At 35.2% G+C, this 27,777-nt stretch overlaps 5 protein-coding genes across 6 annotated transcripts; 3 read left to right on the plus strand and 2 right to left on the minus strand.

Annotated features, from left to right (window-relative positions):
• The first annotated feature begins 238 nt into the window (after positions 1-238).
• Positions 239-10,155, plus strand: LOC116129593 (ABC transporter G family member 31). 2 transcript variants are annotated; one of them, XM_031415313.1, is made up of 24 exons: positions 239-914; positions 1,062-1,182; positions 1,343-1,431; positions 1,709-1,793; positions 2,780-2,942; positions 3,279-3,355; positions 3,455-3,599; positions 4,018-4,319; positions 4,419-4,700; positions 4,967-5,283; positions 5,365-5,525; positions 5,596-5,699; positions 5,777-5,933; positions 6,054-6,116; positions 6,245-6,375; positions 6,471-6,803; positions 6,895-7,185; positions 7,267-7,350; positions 7,448-7,581; positions 7,693-7,920; positions 8,493-8,664; positions 8,749-8,836; positions 9,203-9,369; positions 9,569-10,155. In XM_031415313.1, the coding sequence occupies exons 1-24, from the start codon at positions 583-585 to the stop codon at positions 9,833-9,835; spliced, it is 4,293 nt and encodes a 1,430-aa protein (XP_031271173.1). In that variant the 5' UTR covers positions 239-582; the 3' UTR covers positions 9,836-10,155. The 2 variants fall into 2 exon arrangements, with proteins under 2 accessions (XP_031271173.1, XP_031271174.1); XM_031415314.1 differs by having other exon boundaries at positions 5,780-5,933.
• Positions 10,156-10,986: 831 nt separating this feature from the next.
• LOC116129647 (iridoid synthase CYC2) lies at positions 10,987-12,251 on the minus strand. Its single transcript, XM_031415379.1, has one exon. The coding sequence runs from the start codon at positions 12,249-12,251 to the stop codon at positions 11,112-11,114; it is 1,140 nt and encodes a 379-aa protein (XP_031271239.1). The 3' UTR covers positions 10,987-11,111.
• Positions 12,252-14,901: 2,650 nt separating this feature from the next.
• Positions 14,902-18,022, minus strand: LOC116129577 (vacuolar cation/proton exchanger 3-like). The gene is made up of 11 exons (XM_031415295.1): positions 17,676-18,022; positions 17,509-17,576; positions 17,386-17,414; positions 17,099-17,295; positions 16,746-16,958; positions 16,350-16,472; positions 16,146-16,262; positions 16,006-16,059; positions 15,805-15,921; positions 15,622-15,712; positions 14,902-15,423 (listed from the first exon to the last, which is right to left on the minus strand). The coding sequence occupies exons 1-11, from the start codon at positions 17,952-17,954 to the stop codon at positions 15,368-15,370; spliced, it is 1,344 nt and encodes a 447-aa protein (XP_031271155.1). The 5' UTR covers positions 17,955-18,022; the 3' UTR covers positions 14,902-15,367.
• Positions 18,023-19,936: 1,914 nt separating this feature from the next.
• On the plus strand, positions 19,937-22,319 carry LOC116129578 (nudC domain-containing protein 2). The gene is made up of 6 exons (XM_031415296.1): positions 19,937-20,093; positions 20,177-20,325; positions 20,443-20,491; positions 20,725-20,867; positions 21,933-22,048; positions 22,103-22,319. Exons 1-5 carry the CDS (start codon positions 20,045-20,047, stop codon positions 22,017-22,019), a joined length of 477 nt encoding a protein of 158 aa, XP_031271156.1. The 5' UTR covers positions 19,937-20,044; the 3' UTR covers positions 22,020-22,048; positions 22,103-22,319.
• A 1,270-nt stretch (positions 22,320-23,589) lies between these two features.
• Positions 23,590-26,287, plus strand: LOC116129584 (inositol 3-kinase). Its single transcript, XM_031415302.1, has 2 exons — positions 23,590-24,553; positions 25,733-26,287. The coding sequence occupies exons 1-2, from the start codon at positions 23,690-23,692 to the stop codon at positions 26,012-26,014; spliced, it is 1,146 nt and encodes a 381-aa protein (XP_031271162.1). The 5' UTR covers positions 23,590-23,689; the 3' UTR covers positions 26,015-26,287.
• The last annotated feature ends 1,490 nt before the right edge of the window (positions 26,288-27,777 follow it).

The following is a 27,777-nucleotide window of genomic DNA, read 5'->3' on the forward strand; positions in this document are numbered from 1 at the left end:
AAGAAAAGTACTGTATTCTAGATGGATTAGAAAAGATTCGTATAATTTTTTGAATCAATTTCTCTGTATTTTAAAGTTTGTTTTCCAGATAAAATTTATTTAAATTAAAGCTTAAAAAGACTGTTTTAGCCTCATATAAATTTGGAGATGAAATTTTATATTATTTAAAGCTATAATATATAAAGTAAACAAGTCTTTACAACTTCTTATAATTAAAATTAACATCAAAATTTGCCAAAATAATAATAATAATAATAAGAGTAATTAACGACAGAGGCTACGTGTCAATTGATCAGCCGTAACAGTATTAAAATCTCATCGAAAGAAGAGGGCAAAACCTTTTTGGAAACCCACATGCTTTAGTGATGAAAAGGACAATCTCGTCAATTTTCCGCTTAAAAAATGTTACGCTGCTAATTGATGACATAAAGGACAATCGCGTCATTTCACATATCTTCAAAATTCCCGGGACTGGCTCTAACAAACTCGCCTCTATAATAACACACCACGCACACTCTCTCTCTTCGATTTCGAGCTCTGGACACAGAGAGAGAGAGAGAGAGAGATACAGAGGCTACACATATGGCGGCCTCGAACGGGAGCGAGTACTTCGAGATTGAAATAGACAGCCGGAGAGAGTCGTTTGCACGGCCGTCGAATGCGGAGTCGTTGGAGGAGGACGAAGATGAGTTGATGTGGGAGGCGATCACGAGATTGCCGTCGCAGCAACGAGGAAACTTCGCCTTGTTGAAACGGGCGCCGTCGGAGTACAGCGAAGGAGACGCTAGAACTGAGACTATTGACGTGAGAAAATTGAGTCGAAGACACCGTGAACTCGTCGTTGAAAAAGCCTTTGCTACTAATGATCAAGATAATTATAATCTTCTCTCCGCAATCAAAAAACGTCTCGATAGGTTTCTATTCTTGTTCTTGTCATCTAATGTATTCAATATTAGATTATTAATATCATTAACGTTCTTAATTTTTAGAAAGATTAATAAAGAAAATATTTGAGAAGCATAAATAGTAGTTTCTAAAGAGTGTTTACTTTGATGGTGAAGGGTTGGATTGGAAGTGCCAAAGGTGGAGGTAAGGTTCCAGAACTTGAAAGTTGTGGCTAATGTTCAAACGGGATCAAGGGCCTTACCTACTTTGATTAATGTTACTCGTGACGTAATCGAGGTCAAGTATCTTTTCCTTTACGTGCTTCTTTGTTTTTTTCTATTTTTACTTTACCATATAGATGTACGTTCTTATATAGCCTTGAAGTGCGGTATTTTTTTTTTTTAGTTGCATCAGTTGAATTTGATCCCTTTTGTAACTTGTTTTGGTTTGAATGCAGAAATTCCTAACTGGTTTGAGAATATTTAGACCCCAGAGATATGCTTTGAACATCTTGAACGACATTAGTGGTGTTGTGAAACCCGGAAGGTACTCTTTTGATGTCTGAGTTCCACAAAATAATGACATTTTTATTTAATTTGATCACAGTCTATGCTGAAGATGTTATAAAAAGAGGTTTCAAACTCATGGGCTCTTTTTAGAAATGTGATGGCTTGTATATATCGGAGACCTATATACGCATATGTTTTAATTTGGTGCTTAACTTGTTGGGAAAGTTATTAGTTTCACGTGTTGTACATGTTAACACTAACCGTTCTATATCAGCCTTCATTTCGATGTGACTGTAATTGCTTGACTTTTGTAGGATGACCTTGCTCTTAGGTCCTCCTGGTTCTGGGAAGTCCACCTTGCTATTAGCTCTATCGGGGAAGCTTGACAGCAACTTGAAGGTTGGTTTATACTTGGTGCTATTCTGTACACAAAGAAATCACGTGTGTGTAACTTATCTTATGCCTTTAACATAAACTAATTATAGGCTAATAGAGAATACTTATTGCAACCATAAACAAATAGAGATAATAGAATCATAGAGAACAACCATAAGAGGTTTGTAAATTGTAATACGTTTCCTGGAAAGAATTATCATTTTTGAGAGCTGAACTTATGCCACCTTTTGGTTGGCTAAAGAACTAAAGTTGCAATGAATTTCTTTCTATCCATCATTTCTGCGTTGCAAAATTCTCGAGTCCTCTGTCCTAGTTGGTTGTATTGCAATATTTGATCTTATCTGCAAGCTTGCATTAGTTGTTAGTCAGTTGTATTGCAATATTTGATCTTATCTGCAAGCTTGCATTAGTTGTTAGTAAGTTGTATTGCAATATTTGATCCTATCTGCAAGCTTGCATTAGTTGTTAGTCAGTTGTATTGCAATATTTGATCTTATCTGCAAGCTTGCATTAGTTGTTAGTCAGTTTTGGTTGGTTACAGAAGTCAGAAGGGATATGAACCTCTTAATCACGTCTCTTTTAAACTTTCTTAATGAGGAACGACTCTACTTTTTAATATAATTATGTCACCTTGTAGCTAAACTAGAAAACTCATGGAAAAATGACGATAAAAATTTAAGGAATTTCGTTATTCAATGCCAATGTGCTTCACTAAGGGATAGATTTACTGTTCGATTTGATTATATGATCTTGTATATATCATTTGGATCAACATTTCTTTTCTTAATTACTTTTTACCATCATATGAAGTATCACAAATAGACATTTCGGAACTTCTATCCCATGGTCTAATTTCTATCTGTCTACAACTGGAATATGTCCAATTAGCGACTACATTATAACAGCTAGCTTGAGTCCCTCTTTTGCTTAACTAGTCTATCATATTGCAAGGCAGTGTTCGTGTGGAGCTAAATTTCTTTTGTTTACAGAAAAGTGGTGATATTACATACAATGGCAAGAAGCTTAATGAATTTTGTGTTCAAAGGACTTCGGCATACATCAGCCAAACGGATAATCACATTGCTGAGCTCACTGTACGAGAGACCTTTGATTTTGCTGCCAGGTGCCAAGGTGCAAGTGAAGGCTTCGCAGGTTTTTTCATTCATGATTATTAATTAATTCGAATCTTAGTCTTGATCATGTTGCATTTATTGAAATATTTATTGCATTGATCCTCATTCAGAGTTCACTAGTTTGTATCATGCTTTTAGACTACTAATAGAACTAATAGAATTGCTCAGCCTCGGATTCCATTTGAGAGAATTGTTTTTTAAAATTGTTTCTTTTAATCAATTGATTAACTATCTGTACACTTTTAATTTCTTATAATTGTTTTCCTTTTCTTTGCTTCGACGGGTCATTTTCTCTTAAATTACATTAGTTAATGAAACTATGTTCTCCATTTCCCTTTCCATCTTTACTTTACAGGATACATGAAGGATCTGACCCGTTTAGAGAAGGAAAGGAACATACGTCCAAGTTCAGCGGTTGATGCTTTTATGAAGGTTGCCAGTTCAAACTTTGTTACAGTGTAATCTTCTTTTATTATTTATTGGTGTGTATTTCCTAATATCTTAATTTAAGTTCAACTTTTTACCTCACAGGCATCCTCTGTAGGTGGTAAAAAGCACAGTGTTTCAACAGATTATGTTATAAAAGTGCTTGGTCTTGATGTATGTTCAGACACAATAGTTGGTAACGAAATGCTTAGAGGTGTCTCTGGTGGTCAAAGAAAAAGAGTTACCACAGGTCTTTCTCTCTCTGCATGCATTTGTGAATGTGTCTACATACTAGACTGTTTTTAAATGTCTTGCACCTATGAGAACTTTTGTATGTAACATATTCCATTGGAGATTGAAATAGTAAGAATTTTCAGCTTTGGTTGTAATACGTAACACGTTCCAAAGAATGATCTTTATGGAAAAACCTCAATTTAAAAGAAATTGAATATTAATTTGGACTTTGAAAGTATAGCAGTTTCCGAAATAACATTGATTCTAGACTAATTATGTTTCTGTTGCAATTTTTTTTAGATATATTAACATATTATTTTTAAATTTTATTGCGAATATATGTTACTGTTGAGTGTTGTACTTGGCTTTGAACTATGAGACAGGATTATTGAATGATATCTGGTCAGTTCTATGATATCTTGTATAATTTGCAGGAGAAATGGTTGTCGGACCAAGAAAAACCCTGTTCATGGATGAAATATCCACCGGACTTGATAGCTCCACCACATACCAAATTGTGAAATGTGTTCGGAACTTTGTTCATCAAATGGATGCTACTGTACTGATGGCTCTTCTTCAGCCAGCACCTGAGACATTTGAGCTGTTTGATGATCTGATACTATTATCAGAAGGCTATCTAGTTTATCAAGGCCCTCGAGCAGAGGTTTTAGAGTTCTTTGAGTCATTAGGTTTTCAATTGCCCGCACGTAAAGGGGTAGCAGATTTTCTTCAAGAGGTATATGGTTAAAGACTCTTATGTATTTAGATGTTCTTATACGATATTTTCCTAACACCTCTCTCCTGTCTTTCCTCTTCTCCTTCTTTACTTTAACAGGTGACTTCCAGAAAAGATCAAGCTCAATACTGGGCTGATCCATCAAAACCTTATGTATTCCTTTCCGTTTCAGAAATTGCAAAAGAATTTGAAAATTCTCGATTTGGAAGGTCTCTGCAGTCCACACTAAATGTTCCATATGATAAATCTATAAATCATCCGGCAGCTTTGTCCAAAACAAAATATGCTGTATCAAAATGGGAGCTTTTTAAAACATGCATTGCAAGAGAATTACTACTCATCAGCAGGCATCGTTTTCTTTATATTTTTAGGACATGCCAGGTATGTTTTAGCCTGTCATTTATGTGCTTCTCGCTTTTGTCAAACTACACATAACTGCAACATGTTTCAGTATAAACTGTTTTAACTACAAAGGGATAAACTATTACTTGGAAAATAACTTAAAATTGATTATTTGTAAGTTCATCTAGGTGATTTTACGCTGTTTTCTGACATAAATATCCTCTGTAGCGTATAATTATAAGGTTTTTCTTTCGAAGTTTCTTTCTTTCGTGGTTCTGCTTTCTCATATCTCTACCGTATTAAAGGTTGGATTTGTCGGATTTGTCACATGCACCATGTTCTTACGAACAAGACTGCATCCGATCGACGAGAAAAATGGCAACCTTTATCTCTCTTGCCTTTTTTTCGGGCTGGTACATATGATGTTTAATGGATTTTCTGAGCTACCTATCATGATATCTCGGTTACCAGTTTTTTACAAGCAACGGGATAATTTCTTTCATCCTGCATGGGCATGGTCTTACGCCAGTTGGATTCTTCGAGTGCCTTACTCCATCATTGAGGCTATCGTATGGTCTTGTGTCGTTTACTACACAGTTGGTCTTGCCCCCGAGGCTGGAAGGTATTGCCTTGCCTGATACATATGAAGTTTTTACTCTTCGCAGTTTCTTTGTATTTATAAGCTTTCCTTTTCATGTGTCAGCTTTTTCCGTTTCATGTTCTTGCTCTTTTCTATACATCAAATGGCATTGGGTCTTTTCCGGATGATGGCAGCTATTGCCCGAGATATGGTCATTGCCAACACATTTGGATCATCTGCTATATTATGTATATTCTTGTTGGGTGGATTTATTATGCCAAAGGGTATGCTTTATTTGCTTCATTTGATTATACAAAAATAGGTCCATTACTCATTTGGTGTTTCTTATTTCAGAAATGATTAAGCCATGGTGGGTCTGGGCATATTGGGTGTCACCACTATCCTATGGGCAGAATGCAATTTCTGTTAATGAATTTACTGCCCCAAGATGGCAAAAGGTGTGCTTATAAACATATGGTTATTCCAACTTTTGTAGCTTGTATATATGTGAAAGATTAACTGTAACATCTTACAGAAGTCTGCTATTGGAGACAACACGATAGGCTACAATGTTCTCCATTTGAGTAATCTCCCCGTTGATGGTCATTGGTACTGGATTGGAGTTGGTGCTTTGTTACTTTATGCATTGCTTTTCAACAATGTTGTGACGTTGGCTCTGGCCTACCTTAATCGTAAGTTGAAGGACGATGAAGTTTTGATTCTATATTTTTTCCATCATTCTATTTAAGAAAAATTTGATTGTTTATAGTAATACTTAGAGAAAATGTGCTTCTTTTTTCCGTTTATAACAGCTATTACAAAAGCCCGGACAGTGATTCCATTAGATGCCACAGAAGAAAAGTGTAAAACAGAGGGTTGTCACTCATCTTTCACCTTTTTCAATGGATGCTTTATTAGTTTTAATATTAGCAGATAGCTTCTTTCATTGGCTTATCCTACCAAAAATTGTTGTTCATAAATTAATTATTATCTGATTATTCAGTGGCCCGTAAGGATTCCGAATTAAGTAAACCATCTGCTGTAGAGGGTGATAGAAAAAAGGGAATGATTCTGCCATTTCAACCATTAACAATGACTTTCCATAATGTCAATTACTACGTTGATATGCCCAAGGTGTGTTCCTCTGGCAGCAACTTTGATTCCCTAGACGGTTGTGTATATCTTTAGCCAATCTAACTCTTTCACCTTTTTCTTTGGGGGTTTCTCAGGCAATGAGGTTGCAAGGTGTAACAGAAAAGAAACTGCAACTGTTATCAGACGTGAGTGGAGTATTCTCACCAGGTGTTCTTACTGCATTAGTTGGCTCAAGTGGAGCAGGGAAGACCACTTTGATGGATGTTCTGGCCGGTAGGAAAACTGGTGGTTACATTGAAGGGAATGTTAAAATTTCAGGTTATCCAAAAGAGCAACAAACATTTGCCAGAATTTCAGGATATGTTGAACAAAGTGACATACATTCTCCTCAGGTGACGGTTGAGGAGTCTCTCTGGTTCTCTTCTAGTCTTCGTCTGCCTAAGGAAGTTACCAAAGAGCAAAGAAATGTGAGCCATATGACAATCAGGACGTCTATATCTGCCATTTGAATTGTTTTGACATTTTTTAATTGCATTATTTCATTTCAATCTACTGCAGGAATTTGTTGAGGAAGTAATGAGATTAGTAGAACTTGATATTTTAAGGCATGCTTTGGTTGGTTTGCCGGGAAGTTCTGGTTTATCGACTGAGCAGAGAAAACGCTTAACAATAGCAGTGGAACTTGTTGCAAATCCTTCTATTATTTTTATGGATGAGCCTACGTCTGGACTTGATGCACGAGCAGCCGCAATTGTGATGCGAACTGTTCGTAATACTGTTGATACTGGACGAACCGTGGTTTGCACCATACATCAACCTAGTATTGACATATTTGAAGCATTTGATGAGGTTGGTCAGATTATAATTTTTCATATTACATTTTCTTCTTAAGTGAATGATTTCTGAATGATTTTTGGTTCGCATGCACAGCTGCTTCTCATGAAACGAGGGGGCCGGGTTATATATGGAGGGAAGCTTGGGGTCCACTCGAAGATAATGATTGATTATTTTCAGGTGACATGAATTTCCCTGAAGTTAATTATTCGCATTTCTTCATTCATGTACTTCTTTGTTTATTCTGACTGTTTGTCCTCGTGTTCTTTTTCCTCAGGGGATTAATGGAGTTGCTCCAATTCCAAGTGGTTACAATCCAGCAACTTGGATGCTTGAAGTTACTGCATCTGCTGTTGAAGAGAGAATCGGTGTGGACTTCGCAGATCTATACAAAGATTCCGAGCAATATAGGTTGTTTAGTTGATACCAGTTCGTTATTCCAACCAAGATGTCATTGCACCAAATATGTTCGTTTTTACTTTTTCAAATGATTCTTGTATATAATTTGTATACTTTCTGTAGGGAGGTGGAATCTTCCATTAAGAATTTGAGTGTTCCACCTGCTGGCTCCGAACCGTTAAAGTTTGCTTCCACATATTCACAAGATCAGTTTTCCCAATTTTGGTTTTGTCTGTGGAAGCAAAATCTTGTATATTGGAGAAGTCCCCAATATAATGCCGTGAGGTTAGCCTTTACTACGGTGGCTGCATTCATTTTTGGCTCTGTGTTTTGGGATGCTGGTTCACAGAGGTAAATTCTACTCTGATCTCATGAACTGGGGTTATTTAATTATTTTCAGATATATACACCTTGTCTGGCATTTGTCATGATTGTATTATACTAATCGTCACGGTTTCTTTGAGTTCTATTTTCTTGAAAAGTTCCCTTCATCTTTTTCCTTGTGGATAACTAGATAGAATGGTTAAAATTTGGATCATGCTTGACTTGGCCATTGGGTATAACTATAATACTGGCATGCTAAGGGGTGGCACAGGAATAATGTTAAACCACCAGAAAGTTATCTCTTTTCCAATTAGTTTGAAAGAATGAATGATTTTATAGGCTCACTGTTAAGAGTCCATTCAAATATTTAGGATAAGAAAATGTCTTGGAATAATTCATCTGTTTGTTTCTGATATTAGTCTAATGACATATGAAACCTCAATGCCATCTAGGTTAATAAGGTGGTTGATAATTAATATTTTATGGTGGTATATACATTCCATATAAATGTTTTAAGAATGGTTTGTCATTTTCTTTTTTTCTCCAAGCAATTTTCTATATGGAGGTATTAAATCATTTAATATAATAATGTTCTTTAGGGACTCAACTCAAAGTTTAAGACTGGTTATGGGAGCTCTGTATTCTGCATGCTTGTTTCTCGGGGTCAATAATGCTTCCTCAGTACAGCCTATCGTTTCAATTGAGAGGACAGTATTCTATAGGGAGAGAGCTGCAGGAATGTACTCCCCCTTTTCATATGCAGGAGCCCAGGTACCTTTCATGACATATTACACAGTTAATTGTGAAAATAAAAATAAAAATGAGTGATGAAATGGCATTTCTCTTTGTCATCAGGGTCTTGTGGAGATACCATACATAGCTGCGCAAGCAATTTTATATGGCATAATCACTTACTTCATGGTTAATTTTGAAAGGACAGCAAGTAAGATTCCAAGTTCCAGTTTTATCTTTTACTTTTTATGAATTTGATGGTGTCTTCTCTGTGTAGAGGGTGTTGTTTCATATATTTTCTTTCTTGATATCTTTGTTTTTTCCAAGCTAGAATTGAGAAAAGTAGACTTTTCCATTAGTGGGAAAGACTAAGGGGATGTACTTATCATAAATTAGATGAATAACATAGAGAAAAACATGTTTTTTGTTTATTCAAAAAAAAGGTGATTACTAGGACTTTCTGCAGAATGTCTCTAGTGTACATTGATATGGTAGCTCTTTGATGTTCTTTATTATTGATCCAAAAAACACTCTGGTTAATGGTTTTGATTAAAGAAACATTTCTTTTATATTGCAGTAAAATTTTTCTACTACCTTTTGTTCATGTTTCTCACCTTCACGTACTTTACCTTCTACGGCATGATGGCTGTCGGTCTCACTCCCAATCAACACTTGGCAGCAGTCATTTCTTCTGCATTTTACTCAATATGGAATCTCCTTTCAGGTTTCCTTGTACCTAAACCGGTAAGTGTTTTTAACAAGTTAATTGAAGCTTCAATTTTATTCATCTCAAGTCTGTTAGTCTCAATTGTTTTATGGGTCAAATCACCAAAACTTTGCTCTATCCCCTTTCTTGAGAGCAAATTCAGACACTGGACCTATGTTTCAAAGAAGTTGCTCTGATTTTAACCAACTTTATGGTTGTTTTAAATATTTGTATTAGGATATTCCTGTATGGTGGATTTGGTTCTACTATATATGTCCTGTTGCATGGACTCTAAGGGGGATCATCACTTCTCAGCTTGGAGATGTAGAAACCATGATTATGCAACCTGACTTTCGCGGCACAGTTAAACAATATCTGGAAGTTAGTCTAGGCTATGGCCCTGGGATGATTGGAATTTCAGCACTAGTGCTTGTTGGTTTCTGTAGTTTATTCTTTGGCATCTTTGCCTTCTCAATCAAATTCCTTAATTTCCAAAGAAGATGATACCCAAATCACAGATTTCAATTCATAGAGGATGAAAATTAAAATCATTGGCTTGAACATTCATTTGAAGGCATCAAAGTTCAGCCATAACAAAATTTTTTTATGCCTCCTCCAGGACTATTATTATTCACAGTCTGATTACACTTTCTATTTCCCTAGATAAAAATTCTAAGTGTGATATTGATTTGCCCCGATCAAATTACAAGAATGTAGAACAATTTTGTCTCTAATAGTTTTTTTAGGTATGTTAAGATGTAGAGATTGTTAGAAGAAACTTATATTATTTGAACTACAAGAGATGTTAATTTACATCTCCTTTGAGGTGAATGGTTAAATTTTCATAATTTTTATGTATTTATTCATTTTTGTGTGCTTAAGTTATCTATCCTTTTATAAGATATAAATATGTTTTATGTGGGGGATGGTTGCATCTTGCGTGACACACAAAAACAAATTTTTGAGGAAGATTGGTCGAATAACTACCCCTAGGTGGCCCGATGGGACAATAGAGACTCTTGAGTTCGATTTCTCTCAGTTGCTAATAGGGGTGGTCATTGGAGAGTTTACCCAGTCATTAACTTTAAAGCTCTGGGAAATTAGTTGAAGTATACGTAAGCTAAAACGGACACCCTCAATCACCAATAAAAAAAAAAAGATTGGTCAAATAAAGCCCATAATGGGTAGTAATATCAACCAGGGTATACTTGGTTTGAATTTTAAAAGTCCCCATTTTGAGTGAAGACTAGTTTATACTTTATAGAAGTGTTTTTATTGATTCCATGAGACCTAAAAACAAATCCATGAGAGTGAAGTATATTTGTAAAGCACAAAGAGAATTACTTTATATGAGTCCAAACTAGTACAGTTGGTATTAGAACCAAGCTACTATAAATTTACCTTAAATTGAATGGTGTCAGTTCTGTTCTGTCATTGAATTGCCAGGCAGAGACCAAGCCTTGTAAGATTAATGTTGGGATATTTGAATTAAAGGCTAGTTTTAGCTATAACTCTATACCACTCCAAGACAAGATGAGTAAAAGAAGGGACATATTTGTGGAACACAATGCAATTTACATTTATTTAATAAACATGCACATCATGTATTTCATTATCATCAAAGCAAAATCAAACATAAATATTAGTCAACCAGCACATGCAAAGATCCTGTAGAAACCCACCTCCTAATAATTTCCATCTCCTGTGTGGTGCACCACTTTCTCTCCCAAACTTTTTTTTTTTTTTTTTGATTCCAAAATGAAGTCAAACCCCACCTCTCTTAAGGAACTAGTTTTTCATCTCTCATGGAGTCAATCCAATACAAGATTGAATCCAATGTGTTGTACTTCAATTTGAACCCAAATCTATCAGCTTTATCTCTGGTACCCAACATTTTCACAGGACAACGAAACAGGATATCCAAGAATGCCCAGTTGGCCAAATCTTCCATCTCCGTTTCAATTAGTCCTTTCTTTTCCACAATTTCTTTCCATACTTGTTGCTTGTCACTCATGGCTTTTGTGAATGTAAACTCCTCCAAGAACATGTTTTGAGGCACTTGTAAACCAAACTTGAGTCCAAGACTTGGCCAGATCTCCTTCCATGTAAATCTTGGACCATTGATTGCATTAAAAGCTTGGCCATCAGTGGAAGAAACTTCCTCATTTGTGGCTGCCCAAATGTGTTGTTCCGCCACTAGCCGAGCATCCGAGCCATCGATGCACATCTCTTCCCAAGACTCTCTCGTCCCTCCAAACAAAAAGGGTAGCTTTAAATGTTTGCAAATTGATCCATAGACACATAAACTTCCCATGAAGTTATAAAAAGTTCTGCAAGAACTGCCCATCAACACGCCGGGCCTGTGCACAGACCAACCCACTTTTCCTGCAAGTTTCTCCTTGAGCAAGTCTTCTAAATCATAATAAAAATGTTGGGTTGCTCTTGGTCTTGGATATTCTTCACTGTAAAACCGAATTTCCTTGTCAATAAAAGGGCCTTGAAGTGACACATAATGCTTCATTCCAGTTTGGAGGGACACATGTTTCAAGGCCTTGGCTTTTGGGAGAATCGCATTCAAGGCATTGGACATCATGCCCTTGTTCTGAATACAACAAGCTTGAGCATCAAACATAAACTCTTTAGCCCAAGTGACCCAAAACACATGTGTAACATCTCTCAACAAACTCAACTTTTTCTGAGTCTCTAAAGGATCCAACAGGTCACATGAAATGAAATGATAGTTACAACTTTGGATTGGTTTTATCTCAGGATTGCGAGCTACACCATAAACCTTCCATTTGGATGTCGAGATCAGCCTTCTAGCCAATTCCTTCCCAACAAGCCCAGTAACTCCAAAGATGATTGCAACATTTTTAATAAGATCTCCTCTTCCTGCAATATTGGAATCTCTGGCTGCCATTATTTAAAACTTGGCTGTGTTTTTGCTTGAACAATATCATATATAGATGACCTATTTATATTGTAAGTTGTATCTTACTGTTTAATGCTATCATCTAACAGTCTTTAGAAGGGTCCAACAATAAACCCAATTGGAATAAATGGTGAGTTCCCTTCTTTTGAGGAGGTTTCTTGGATGAATTCATGCTTGGGTATGAAGGGAATAATTTGATCCTAGCCGCTAGTTGTAATCAAAGTAAGCAACATTCAATATTAAAAGGGCTTCCTTTGATGTTAAAAAATAGTTTCAGAAATTCATGGTTGAACAAATTCGATTTCTGATTGGGGTTTTGTTGAATAAAAAGGATTGTTGAATAGGATTGTGACCCTGGCCGGTAATATGCTGGCATTGCGGATACAACAAGTTTTAAAATACTTAGTGCCTCAATCAATCAAACCCTAGTTTGTCAATGACTCAATATATATCTCTTGGATTCATACAGCTAGGCAGCTAGCTTTGCTGTGCAGTTGTTCTTCATCATCTCCTCTTTTTCGTCATTAGAAAATTGACCATGTTTCTCACATGAATCACCAAGAAAAGCAAATTCAAAGAAATGGGTTTCTTGTACTATTTGTATATTGATTACTCTATTGTTTCAACAACGCCGCTTACCCACATGTATGAGTTTATTGATAAAGAATCTTGATGAAGGTTTTTTTTTTTTTTTTTTTTTTTTTTTTTTGGGGTCAAACTCATTATCTATATGTTGATGCGTGATTTAGACACCAACTATTGACATGTGTGCAGCGTTGTTTGAACAAGGAACAGACTGATATGGATTATGAATAAAGAATAAGCAATGAGAGTTTTTAAGTGGTTCGGATGCTAAGGTAGCATATCTACTCCACTATGTGTATTGATATAGTGGGTCAGGTCGCTAAAGCGACTGACTTCAAATGATTGAACAGTCAATACAAAGCTTTGTTAGTGAGAGAGAGAATACAAATGTAAAATGATCGAATCCCCTTTGAATGGGTCTTTCCTCTTCTTACACCAAGCTAAATGCCTGTAATGATCATTAAATCCTTGGGTTGGTGTGTGTGTCAGGATGTAATCTGGCTTTACGTCCCATTACCCATTTTCCAAGCCGATTTCACGCGATTTGGAGCAGGTTAGCGGACACGTGGGAGCACCAGGGCGTTTGGCAGGCCTGACGTGCGCTTACCGTTCTGAAGAGAGCAGGCCACGTTTCGTCACGCAACTCCACGTCAGCCTTTGATTTCTCAGGCATAACACTATATATATTGGTGATCAGGGAGTTGAGGCAAACTTACGGGCACCTCAACTAATTCTAAGACTTTAAAGTTAACGGTCGGGTAAACTTCCAATAGCCAACCTTATTAGCAATCAAGGTAAATCGAACTCAAAACCACTCGGTCACCCAAGAGTGGTTAAATTTTATATATCTTTCATCCACCATTTTGCTATCAAACTTCAATTAACTACAACTTGATTAGCTAGAGGTCATCTCACGTTCCTGACTTAGGTAGATGTTGTGATTAGAGCCAACAAGAAGCTAAAATGGTGTTGGCAGCCATGGGAAATGGTGTTATATTTTTGCACAAGTTGGGGGGGTGAATAAAAAGGCAGCTTTGAAAAAAAGAAAAGAGAGATGGTGGACATGCAACCACGTATGGGTATGGAATTAGCAAGAATGAAGTACGGTATGGATGCACATGAAGTATTTGTTTGGCTCATGGCTGGAGGAAATTTCGCCGCGATTGCATACCAAATAGCCTATTTGTCCCTAGCAATGGACTCTAATTCAGCTAAAAACAAGCTTTTAACAGAACAAACATGGCGCCAGGATAACTAAACTAGAGGGACTGATAGCAACATTTAGCTTACTACTTTTGCCTAACATTCCAAATGTTTACTTGTTGAGTAAGTCTTAAAAGTTTATTATTATATAACAAAAATATAAGATTATAATATAAGAAGTAATTATAATAATATTAAGAGAAAACGACATATTCTCACATAAGGTTTAGCGAAATCCTATATTGATACTCATAGTTGTATTTATTCTAAATTTTCATCCTTAAAGTAAAGTCATTTATTTTATTTTAACAGATTTTAACTTTTTACTGTAACATGACGCATATTAGCACGTTAAAGTATGCTGATGTTTTCTTTGGCAAAAAATGGGCTCATATTAGCAAAAAAATGCTCATATTTGTAGCATCTAAGCCGATAGTTTTTTGGCTTTTTCCAACCGATTTCAAAGTCTAAAATCACTTCCGAGACCACCGTTGGACTCCCAATAATCTCCTCTACAAAACTCATACCTTCACTTGCCGACCTCACTCCCTATTTCTAACCACCTCCAATAGTTACTAAAAATGTTAGTTTAAAAGTAAAAATCTGGAATAAATACAACCAAGAATATCAACTTAGGATTTCGCTAAATCTCGGGTAAAAATATGCGGATTGCTCTAATATTAATAACGGGAATGCACAAGTTTACACATGGAGTTTCTTGACCCAGCCCACTTTCGTCTGTGGTTTATCTGGCCCAGGATGTCATTTAAAGAACAAAATTCTGCAAAAGTAGAGATAGTAGTTCAGCTCTAAACGTCTAATGCTGCTCAGGATTTCTCAAGAGAAAAATACGAAATTTCAGGATTTTTATTACAGGATTTGACAACCTCCCATAAGCAGAGTTTTTTTTTTTTATTGAATGATTATTACATGGCCCAGAATTGGCATTTATATCGGCTTCAGCAGCATTGGAATAAGAAGAACTTGAACTAATTAAGATACATACACAACAAAACCCACAGAGAGAAAATTCGGATGCACCTTTTTGCCACAACTTTGAGGAAATTAGAAGCAAATACATTATTACAAATTTAAGGCATTAGAGAAAGATTTATATACAAACACTTTACTCATTTCTTCTCCAAATAAAGTTTTTTTGAAAGAACTTCAAAACCTACCAAGTCCCTCTCACTGTGCCATAGGATACTCCAATTAATTTTCGAAACGAAAACGAAAACCGAACCGAAAACTTTTATCACATGAACATGGTGTGATAAATTAACCAATGCAATATCCTCTGATTTGGGGTATAAACCCTAAGCTGCCATGAATCTGATGGACGGTTTAGCTCCCAAATTGTTAGTGCTTTCACCTTAATGTCAAATAATTACACAACATTAGTAAAGACCAAATGAAATCCTATCGTGAGCAAGATTCAATCATATTCTATTCAACTCAAAGCTAAACCAGTTGTCCAATGCAATTAATTTTTCGGCCATATTAGATTCTAAAACCTTTTGTACAACTTTAAAAGACCGGATTAAATATGATAATAAGTGAGGGTACTTACTTTGTGGAATTTTGTGAACGAAAAAGCAGGCAGCAATGGCAATGTAGCAGAGGAAGAGAATCACTCCTTTCATGTAATGGGAAGTTCCATCCTGAGAATTAATTTGATGAAAGCATATACACAGTTCAGTTAAGATAAAAGAAAACAAAAAATACATAAAAAAATTTTGGGTGGAAATTAAACCTGTAAAGTGAAGGCTGTAATGATAATTGTGAAGGCCAGAGAACCAGTTTCAAGGAGACTGAAATCAAGATCCATGGAGACTCCCATTATCCAGGCAGTGATCACACATAAAGGAACCTGAAAATGATAATAATAAAATAAATTATGTTGTTTGGTGAGAAAAATTGAACCTGAAAAGGAAAAAGAAGAAATTTCCCTTACCACAAACATAGAAATTTGAGAAGCAGATCCTAGAGCAACACCCAAAGAGATGTCCTGCATTATACCCAGAAGTTATCTTGAAATAACATCACACAAAAGTGAACCAAAATAATTGGTAAAAATTTGATTTATGTCAATACCAGCTTGTTTTTGAAAGCAAATATGATTGATCCTGCATGTTCAGCAGCATTGCCCACGATTGGTAGCAATATTATGCTGATAAAACTAATAGAAATGCCCCAAGAATCCGAAGCAGCCTGGTTGAAACAATTACAAAACAGTAGATCAAAACCAAGCTGTTCAAATTTCTTATATAGAACAGATATTTATATCTGTATACGTACCTCAATTGTGCCCACAACATACTCTGATAGCACAGCAATTATGGCTGTCATACCAACCAACCAACTGAATGCACTCCAAAATCCAATCACTGCCTTTTCTTCTTCTTCTTCTTCTTCATCTTCCTGTTTATTTCAGCAAATGCACTTAGTTTATTGGGAATATGATTCTAAATGCAGTGAACTTCAACTAACATTTTACTTTTAAAGGCCCACAAGAATCTTCCTTTTTTAACATTTTTGTCCCCTCTCTTTCTCTCTCTTTCTGTTTGTTTGTGGGTTAAAGTTATATAAGACAAGTGACATGCAAATTCCGAAGTCTGTACAAATAATGAAGTGTCATGCATTCGAAGGAAATAAAATTGGTGACTTCAAAACAATTAATGTGTGCTTTTTTACCTCTTGAGATTCGAACAGCTGCCTGTGAGTTTTGAGCTGGAAGACGATATATGAAATATATGCCACAAGCATAACAATGCTGCTTGCTCTTGATAACTGAAGGGTTGAGTTAGCGGTGAAAGTCCCTGGTGGTGCAGAATATCTGAACATCAATGGCAACATGTGACACAGCAACCCCAGCAACAGAAGCAGCGAATTCACATCAGCCTGCTTCTGTTAAACCATAAACAAACAGATTAAGTAATTACCCACCTAGCTAATATAATAATAAACTCCACTTCAAGAAAAAAAAAAAAAAGATAGGATAATAAGGATTTCACAACATGGATCATATATCAGAGTAAGTGTCTTACTCGATCGTATCTTTGCTCCTTTTTCAGGTTAGCCAAGCCTCCACAGAGAAGAGAGGTTCCAAGAACAAGAAGGAGATTTGAGAGGATGGAACCCAAGAGGGAATATTTAAGAACATTTATTTTGTTCTGGTAAAGAGCTAACAATGCTATTATCAGCTCTGTTGCATTACCACATGTTGCATTAAGAAGCCCCCCAACTGCAAATTAATCTTCATTTAGATTCATTTCTTAAACAAATATAATTTTTAAACATTTTCCTCAAAGAATCAAGACTCAATTATCGGTACCTGTTGGGCCAGTGAAGTATGCAATTTGTCTGTTTCAATTGAAGAAAAAGAAAATAGAAATAAATTGTCAGAAAATTTTCACATATTTTAATCATAGATTTAGAAAATTCTACGTGTACTTACTCAGTGAGGAAGCTGACACGCTCAGCCAGTGGGGTAAGTCCAAGTAAACTCAAAGCAAATATCCAAGGCTACATGTCATGCAACAAATAAACACAGTGAGCAATATAAAAGAAAAGAAAAAGTATCTTTTAAAATCAACATCAATCGATTTCATTCATGAAACTTACTCTTCCAAACTTATAAAAGTCTGCAACTACAGCTAGAGGAATTGCAGGGAAGAGCACAGCAAGCTTAGTACCAAGAATAACCTCTTGCAAATTGGCCAGGAATTGTCTAAGTATATTGAACCTAACATTTGACACAAGCATCGGATCGGATTTCTTCCTTAACATGGAAGATGACATAGTTTGAGGTGTCTTTACATTCCAAATCTCCTTTCCGGAGCCCTTATTAGCCTCACCATTTTCCAAGTTACAGACCTCTTGATCAGAATACTCATCAGCCATTGTTGTAATAATACTATCAGCCTGGCCAACCTCGCTAGCTAGGCTTCTATTTCTCCAGAAATACGAAGAGAAAATGAACAAAGTAAATCGTCCTTGGTGGGTTAATTTATATAGAGAAAAGTTATAGAGGATAAGTACAAGAGTTGCATGCCGCAAAGATCCACGTAGAGTACTGTGTCTTATTACAGTATAGGCAGCTTCCTGGAATTTTCGCAGACTTTGTTTCCATTACTGCATGGTTACAAGTGTTAAGCCTAATGGTGGTGCATGCTTATAAGGTGGCAACAAAACCATTTATATATTATTGTAGTTAAGTAAATTAAGAGATAGCACTGTCCTCATGAATCATAAGAAGCCAAGAAGGAAAGTGTTTCTGTTACTTTCTTTCTTTTTCTTTGTTTATTAAATTATTAGTTAAAAGTAAGAACCATACTATATATGGAAGGTGAATAATTAAAAACCAGAAAAGAATTCATTGATGCCAGTGGCTTCACAAAGACTTGGTAATTATAAACAACTGAAACTGCCATATTTACTGACCCTTCAAGATCTGGGGTTCAAATCAGCCAAGAATTTGACACATCCTATATTATTAACTAAAGACCTTATCCCGTGAAGATGAAGGATGTATTTGCTTGTAAACAACATATACTCGGACAGTTTTCTGATAATACTCTTTATTAATTTGACCTAATTATGATAATGAGGACGTATTTGCTTGTAAACAATATCTACTCGGACAGTTTTCTGATAATACTCTTTATTAATTTGACCTACTTATGATAATGTTGAAGGTAAATATATCTGTTTATGCTTAAACTAAAATATTCGTCAATGGAGATGGCTGATACATATGGTTCAGTGTGGCTTTGAGGATAGCTCGAGGGAGCAAGATTTTTGTACTGTGAAAATTAGAACCTTCGAGGCATTTTCATGGGTTCATCGGGAGGGAATCAAAGGGTTTGCATTTATTTGCCGGAGTTTAACCAAAAAAGGAAACAAAGGACAAGAGAATGCATGGATATAGCAAGTTGCCATTTCATTGGTTTGATCTTCACCGAGGAATCAGAAACTTGAAGGAAATTTCCTCATCTTCATCTTCACAATTTACACTGTCCGCGTCCGGCCAATACGGCTTATTAACCCCCGTGACCGATCCAAAGATTTTCCCCATCTCTAACTATGAAACAATACTATTTTCTTTTCTTTATCTTGAATTTATGTACTCTAAAGTCTAAACTAATGGCTTAATCAAAAAAGGGTATAAAAATTCCTTAAAAAATAAAAATTATAGACCATAGTCTTAATTTGGGATAATATTACATGTATATATATGTATAGATATGTAACTTATAGTAAATTAAATTTATTCCAAAACAATTCTGGGAAGAAACCTTAGTTACTCTCTCCTTATAAACGGATGGTAAACTCTTTAGTCATTCGAGTTAGCTATACCTAGAAGTTTTGTGTTTAAGTCACGAGAGACCCATTACTGGTTACCCAAAAAAAAAAAAAAAAAAAAAAAAAAAAAAAAACCTTTAGTTATCTGATATCATAGTCGTTATCGCCATTTTTCAGCCTATTATACAACAACCCTAATTATTTTGTTATTTTGCTTATTTTAGGAGGTACCTATGGCTTATATATCTTTAATTTCTAAATTAATTTAGATTCAAGCTTCTACATGTTTATGATGGAGATGTAAAGTTTTTGTTGTTTTGACTTTTTTTTTCGATAAAATTAATCAACTTGATAAAACCCTCATCCTTAAGTCACTTACCATGCAATGCTGATGAGCATTTGCAAAGTTTAGGAGGATGTAGTGTTATCAAAATACTTCATATTTATTTCTAGTTTTGGGGAGATCTGTTAAGAAACTCAACCTTTTGGGTTAATTTGTAATTTATGATAAACTTGGTGCTCTAAAGTGAGGAAAACGAAATGTTGGTGCAAATTCATGATTCCAAAATTATAGGGGTAGAAGGTTCATGAGGAAGCTAAACCAGTTGTCAGAAAATTGCGTAAATCATTGATTAATACTGTTAAAAAAAAAAAACGCGCGAAGGAAGAGAAAGGAAAAAACCCTAGAAATGGCAGAGAAATTGGCGCCTGAAAAACGTCACAGTTTCGTTCACAACGGTGAGTGTCAGTTTCTAATTCCTTCTGTTTCTATGCTTCTTTGAGACTTTTTTCTTTAATTTTTTTTTTATTTTTGTTTATAGGTCAAACGGTATTTGAATGGGATCAAACCCTAGACGAAGTGAATATGTACATAAATTTGCCGCCAAATGTTCATTCCAAGCAATTTTACTGCAAGATTCAATCTAAACACGTTGAAGTCGGCATCAAAGGCAACCCTCCTTATCTCAATGTTAGTATTTCGTTATTTATCCCCATTTATTTTGTGTTTTTTTTTTGTAAATGTTTTTTAATTTTGATTTTTTTGATAATTTTTGTTTCTGTTGTACTTACATTCATTTCATTGCAGCATGATCTCACCTGTCCTGTGAAGACGGATTCTTCCTTCTGGACCTTGGGTAATTTTTTTTATTTTTTTATTTTTTTGGTGTTGTTTTTTGTTTTAGGGGGGCGGGGGGTGGGGTGTGGTTTTGGGGGTGTTTACATTTATTGGAAATTCTATGTAAGGTTTATAATATGGAGAAGGAGAACCCACTTTATTGAAGCCAAATAATTGTATGGGGCGAGGTCTTAACTGATGATAGTGATACAAGTTTATGCACAGTTAATTGAATTGTGGGTTTTATTGCAGAGGATGATGTAATGCATATAACACTGACGAAAAGGGACAAGGGTCAGACATGGGCTTCGCCTGTATTGGGTGAGGGTCAGCTGGACCCTTATGCCTCGGATCTTGAGCAGAAACGGCTCATGCTTCAGAGGTTTCAAGAAGAGGTGATTATCACTTTAACTCTTATTCTTATAGTGGATAATATGTTCCGGTGTTTTTCAGATTTTCTTATAGTGGATGTTATGTTCAGGTGTTTTTTAGGTATTCTTATAGTGGATGTTATGATCAGATGTTTTTTAGGTATTCTTATAGTGGATGTTATGTTCAGGTGCTTTTTAGGTATTCTTATAGTGGATGTTATGTTCCGGTGTTTTTTAGATGTCTTATTCATCATTTTGCTTAATGTAGTTGCTAGCCTTACAATTGGGTTGCTTACTAGTTCTTTCACTTTCATTCTACTTTATGAATTTGGAAACTGGTTGCAAATGTTTGTTATCCTTATCTTATGATTTGGTGTGATGAGGTTATTTTGCTAGCAGTAACTCATGAATGTGAAACTGGGGTTTCCATGCAACTCCACTTGTGGTAACATATTTATAATGCTACAAGCTACTGAATGTTGGGTTAGGTTATAGCCAAAGACTGAGGGATTGCTGATACTTTTGAGACAAAATCTGTTCAGATGGAACCAGTTCTACAAAAACAGATTTGATTTTATTGCATCAGAGCCTGTTTGTTATGTTCTTTCATTGCAGCGATATCTAAAGTCTTCAACAGTGCTTGTTTGGTGGCCAATATCTTCACATTTTTTGTTTTGGCTGTTGTGTGTCCGTGTAGTTATTGATAGTGGCTTGTGTTTAATACGGACTTTCATTGCATTACATGGATTGTGATGTGACCATGGTGCTTTCTTATGATCCTTTTGGATTTAATTTTGTGTTTCTGGATATAATCCTGTGTTTCTAATATGATTATAGAAAAGTGCCAAATTTCTTGGAAGTTCCTAAGCAATATCGTCCTTGGAATTCTTTATTTATTTATTTTTTACTGTGTAATTCTCTTCATTCAGTTAAACTGATGAAAATTTGCTTATCTTGATTCTATTGAAAATATACTGAATTACTTCATTTCAATGAAGTTCCTAATGATTTGAAGTAATACTAATTATTCAACTTAGATTTTGTTTGTCTTAACAACCTTTCCTGCTAACAAATCATTGCTTTCTGCAGAACCCTGGTTTTGACTTCTCGCAAGCACAGTTTACCGGTAGCTGCCCTGACCCAAGGACCTTTATGGGTGGAATTCGCTCTGATTGACAGTCTCGGTATGCTGCGTTGGCTATTTGCATTGATCCTGTTATAAATCCTGACCATGTTTTCGTAAATAAAACAATCTTTTGTCCATTGGTGTTTATGCAGTCTCTGTAACAACTTTATTGACCACATATAATGTTTGTGGTCACTTGTGCACTAATTACTGTCCTGTTTATAGCAACGCAGAATAAATTATCAGAAATTCCTATCTAATCATCTGTGTGTTTGTAGCCTTGTGTTCCTTTCACTATCAAGGCGAGTCTAGACAGATTTTATGAAGTACAATTTATTAGTCTATTGGAACTTGGAACAAGTAAAATCAACGTAGTAAATCAGAGTCTTAGCAATTGAGAAACATCAGCTAAATGCTGAGGTTTAATTTAGAATGGATTTATTATTATGATGAAGTTGTTCACAAATTCTCTTTATGCATGCTTACAGATTGCCAATTTTATCTGCTATCCATTCTGGCAGAATCGAGAATTCATGTTATTAGCTGGTTACACAGCTCAAAACTGGTTTCAGATCTGCTATGTGAATTGGGTAAAACATTGCAAAGGAATATTTTCTGTTTTTTTCAAAAAAAAAAAAAAAAAGAAAAAGAAAAAAAAGGGGTTTCCATTGAAAGTTCTGTAGGGAAAGAATCATATTCTAAAGCATAATACCATACTGATAGAAAAAGAAATTGAGAAGTACTCGAAAGATAATACTGGGAAAGTGATCATATTCCCCATTGATTATTAGTGTTATGTATTAAACCAATCTACGCAAGTATGTAGTGAATATTCTATTTGAACGATGACTGTGAGTTAATATCTGGATCGGCTTTAATCTGCATATTTCTGAGTTTATTACATGTGGACCCAATTGGCAAAAAGCCTACCACTCATTGGAAGAATATTATGCATCATAATATAAATCTTTTTGTGCAAAATTTTGCAGTTCTGATTTTATTTATTGTTTTATAAGTTTGAGGATTGAAATTTGTTGGGTCAGGTACAAATTGTTTTAGTGTAAACATAAAACGTGTAATGACCCACTCATGGGTAGTCTAACAGTAAAGGCGAATCAAGAGGGTTAGGTTTGATTTTTCTTTGGATACAAATGTAGTACTTGTGCTCATGATTTGCTCGAGAAACTATGGCTTACTGATTAACTTTATATTTGTACATTTGATCCAGATGATTATGTTGACAATAATTTACATTTATCCAAATGTTTTGTTTAATGTAAATATTCTCCTCTATTAATTTCCAAATTGATTACTGAAATGGTTAAACAAAACTAGAAAATATTTTTCCGATTTGGAATATCAATCTCTTTCTCCTGTGCACAACTCAAGGCTGGTAACAACGACCTCCCCTTCATTCTCATTTCTCATCCCCTAATTTTCTCATAACTTCACCATCAAACAGAAAAAAAATAATAATAATAATTCTCAAGCTCCTTCTTTTATATATATATATATATATAAACAAAGCTGACATACAAATCTTTTAACTGGCGCGCGTCCTCGACTATCGACACATATTCAACATTCACCCTCCCAAATCACCCACGAAAGTGTCACGAAACCAACTTCATTATGTTTTCTATTTTCAGCACGCAGCCCCATCTCCCTCTCTAAATGGTCGCTCTCTCACGAACCTCAACTCCTTTTCTAATTCTCCGCCATGGTTAGGCACCAAAAAGACCCGCAAAATTCCATCCACAGTGTCCTAATCGTCGGTAACTACTGCCACGATGTTCTTCTTCAAAACGGCACCGTTCTAGCTGAATCTCTTGGTGGGGCTGCCTCTTTCATTTCTAAAGTTCTCAATGGCTTGTCTATTTCCTGTAATTTGGTTTCTAAAGTTGGCCGAGATTTCAAGTACGAAACTAGTTATGCCCCAATTGTGATAACCAGTTCGAAGACAACGGTTTTCCACGCGTATTTTGATGACTCGATTTCGGATCCGAATGGGCACCAAGACCGGGTCCTGAAACGGGTCTCTGCATGTGAACCCATTCGGCCCTCGGATCTTCCTGATGGGTTGTTTGATTACGGGATGGCTGTTGGTGTCGGTGGAGAGATTTTGCCTGAAACGCTTGAGAAAATGTTGGAAATTTGTAATGTAGTTTTTGTTGATATTCAATCCATAATTAGGGTTTTTGATAGCGTTGATGGAACAGTGAAACTTGTGCCGTTGAAAGATAGTGGCTTTTATCATTTGTTACCCAAAGTTGGGTTTTTGAAGGCCTCTTCGGAGGAGGCTTCGTTTATGGATGTTGAAGATGTGAGAAAGTTGTGTTGTGTTGTGGTGACAACTGGGAAAGAAGGTTGTGAAGTGAATTGGAGAGATGGAAAAGTGAAGATTTTGCCGTTTTCAGCTACTCAGGTTGATCCAACGGGTGCTGGAGATAGCTTTTTAGGTGGGTTTGTGACCGGGTTGTTTCAGGGTTTGGCCGTTCCTGATGCTGCATTGCTAGGGAACTTTTTTGGGTCCATTACTGTTGCGCAAATTGGACTGCCCAAGTTTGATTCGAGGGTGTTGCAGGTTTGTGAAGATCTGTTGTTTATATTTTGGTTCATTTCCTGTTTGACAGATGTATAATATGTCCCACAAGTAGTTGTTTGTGTTAGGGTGAATTTTTTTTTATTTTTTTTAATGTAGATAATATGGTGGTTTTGTGAAAATAAGAATGGTTTAAATTTATAAAGCTATTGGTAATAGGCATATAGAATTATAGATTGAGGATTAATTAGCTTTTGGTTTGGATTCACGATATGACATTAATAAGCTTGCTGTGTTTTGATATTGGAATCATCCTGCCACTGATGTTCCTACAGTAGACATGGGGTTTGGTATGTAGTATTGGTGTATCTAACGATGGGTATATATGAACTGGATGTAATTACCTGGATATTGTAAACTTTCATCTAATTTGGATGTAGGAAGTTGAACGATGGATGATTTTTTTTGTTTTACGAGATAATCACAACATATAGTTGGATGGTTCTATAGACAGCTGCTTCCTTAGAGGTTGTGAAGGAATCATTGTTGTGATGGAGCTTTATCCTTCTTCATTTCATAGATATGGTTCCGTGAAATTTAGATGCTTACTATTATTAATTTGGAAAGTAGATTCGTTTTAAAGGCAACAAGATTAGATTATACTAGCTAGTTGTGTGTGTATGTTTGTCTTTAGTTGAATGGAAAAGAGGGCAGATGTAATATATGGAGTTTAGAATGAGAAAAAGATACATCATTACTGAACCAACCATAGAAAATTTATTTTGGAGAATATATTCTATTCTTTATTTGTGCCACTAACGTATTCAGTTGCATTCTGAGTTAATTTTATAGGTTTCATGTACCATTGAATAGACTTTTTTTATTAGAATAGACAGCCGCATCTATGTTTTATGTGATCTAATGTATTTACTCTTTACTCTAATGCACCATGATATATTTCTAGAGATGGCCCCCATAAACTTTCCATGCCTTTGCACTTGACCTGTTTACCTTTTGGAAATGTAAGGTTCTGCTACTTTACAAGCATAAAATATCTGGTCCATAGGCATGTTCTTTCTTAATATTGAGAAGGAATGATTTATGGTGATTGTTTTTATATCTTGAGCACTTCATCTATGTGCAAAATTATACTTTAGACAATGCTATGTGCCACAGTTTTACAAACATAAATATGTACTTACCTCTATTTTCTTCTTTCAGAGAGTTAAGGATGAGGTGCAGAGGAGAAAGATAAGCTGCTGTGAAAGAAGAGATGATGTGTTGAAGTTTATAAAGCCGGCAGGGCATGAACAGTTTTATGCATCTCTTTGTGCAGCCAAGCTAGTATCAGATTGTAACATCCGGGTACCTCAATGGGATGTACAAAGTTCACCTGCCAAAACAGGGGAGCAGGATATTCTTCCCCAGTATAGTGACCAGCCTAAATTGTTACTTAATCCTGTGTATGAAGAGCCAATAAAAACAGTTCAGGGTAAACCTTGACTGGGGAATGTTTCCCTTTTTTAATGGAATAATATGGATAGAGATCTCTTTGCCCAGAGATTTGGTGTTGGTCAATCAATCCAAATTTGGAAATGAATGACAAACTAAAGCATTAAATTCCTATAAATCTAGAAAGCTTCCCAGGTAAGTAGTTGCCTTGCCTTTTCCCGGACATTTGTATGGTGTTGAGTTTTTGTATTAGCCCCATCTTCACTTGCATTTTGTTGTTAGTGCAAACGCAGAGTGTAGTCTCTAAGAAAGAAGTGAATTTGCTCAAATTGAGAGAGGTAGGTTTTGCCAATTTATTGCTGATGAAAACAGGTCGTCTTTTAAACTTACTTGTGCTTCTCACAGGCATTGTAGTTGAATAACAAAGCAGATTTAGCTTGTAAGTAGTGCAAATTTACTCCTAGTGTTTTCCTGTACTGTTTCTGATTATTAAAATTAGGAGATGAAGTTGCCATTTGAAGAACCAAATAATGTGGCACTTAGACCTCTTAATTAACCCAAATCAATTGTCACTATTTCCTAGAAGAAGAAATAAGTTGTGGCTCATCAATATTGTAAAAGCCAAATCAATGTATTTGTAGGGAGATTTTTCATTGTCAGATTCTCAGTCCGATGTAATATCATAAGCATTTATTTTTCAATTTCAAATTTAATCCTAGCCCTCGTTTCAAATTTTACTAAAAGTACGAAAATGCCCTTAAATATTTTACTTTAAAATTTTTATATTATTTTTTAATTAGCCAAAAAGTCAAATATTAAAAGAAAAAAAAAAAAAATAGTTACTCCACCTAAAAAGTTAGGAATAATGCTATAAAATTGTTTAAAGTTAAATAATTTAATATCTTTATAATGTCATCAATATCACATCACTATTATTTATAATGTTTTTCATTTTACTAATTAACAAAAAAATTATATTTCCTAATTAATTAAATAAACAAAGAAAAAAATGTATCTTTATACTTTGACTAATAAATAATTGAATAAAGACTTTGAATTAACTAAATTTTAATTTATAATTAACTAATTAAGAAATAAAATATTTAAGGGTATTTTCGTCTTTTCAATCAAATATTAACAGAAAATAGTAACATAATCTAACGAAGGGTGGGAAAGTATCATTTTGAAACTTGACGGGTGGGAGAGTGTCGTTTCATCAAGCCTTGGGTGGGAAAATGTCGTTCTCCCTATTGTAAAAGCCAAATCAATGTATTTGTAGGGAGATTTTTCATTGTCAGATTCCCAGTCCGATGTAATATCATAAGCATTTATTTATATATTTATTTTTCAATTTCAAATTTAATCCTAGCCCTCGTTTCAAATTTTATTTTCCATTTATTTAGATTTTAATTATGTAATAATAAGATAAAAAAGTTTAAAATCTAAATTACTATTGTACCCACCATTGAAACCCTGCCATCAGTCCACTAAACTTACCATTTAATAATCTTTCTTTCGATCAGATTAATAAAGTTGTGAAAATGAAGTTAAGACATAGTCACTTTGAGTTCAATTTAGTAACAAAATTTAAGGAATAAATAAAGTAAAAGTTGTACATTTTAAATATAATATTGTTTGTTGTTATTATATTTAAAATAAATATAAACCTCAAGTATTTGAGAATATATCTTCGTACTATGTTTATTCCTTATGCCTTAAGCTATATTATACTGTCACTTGTTACTTTTAAAAGTGTATTCTCACTCAATGTCAAAACTAAAACTAAACCCACATAGGGAGGAAAGCTTATCTTA

The sequence above is a fragment of the Pistacia vera genome, unplaced genomic scaffold (assembly GCF_008641045.1).
Source record: "Pistacia vera cultivar Batoury unplaced genomic scaffold, PisVer_v2 Contig212, whole genome shotgun sequence".
In the NCBI taxonomy this organism is placed as follows: Eukaryota; Viridiplantae; Streptophyta; class Magnoliopsida; order Sapindales; family Anacardiaceae; genus Pistacia; species Pistacia vera.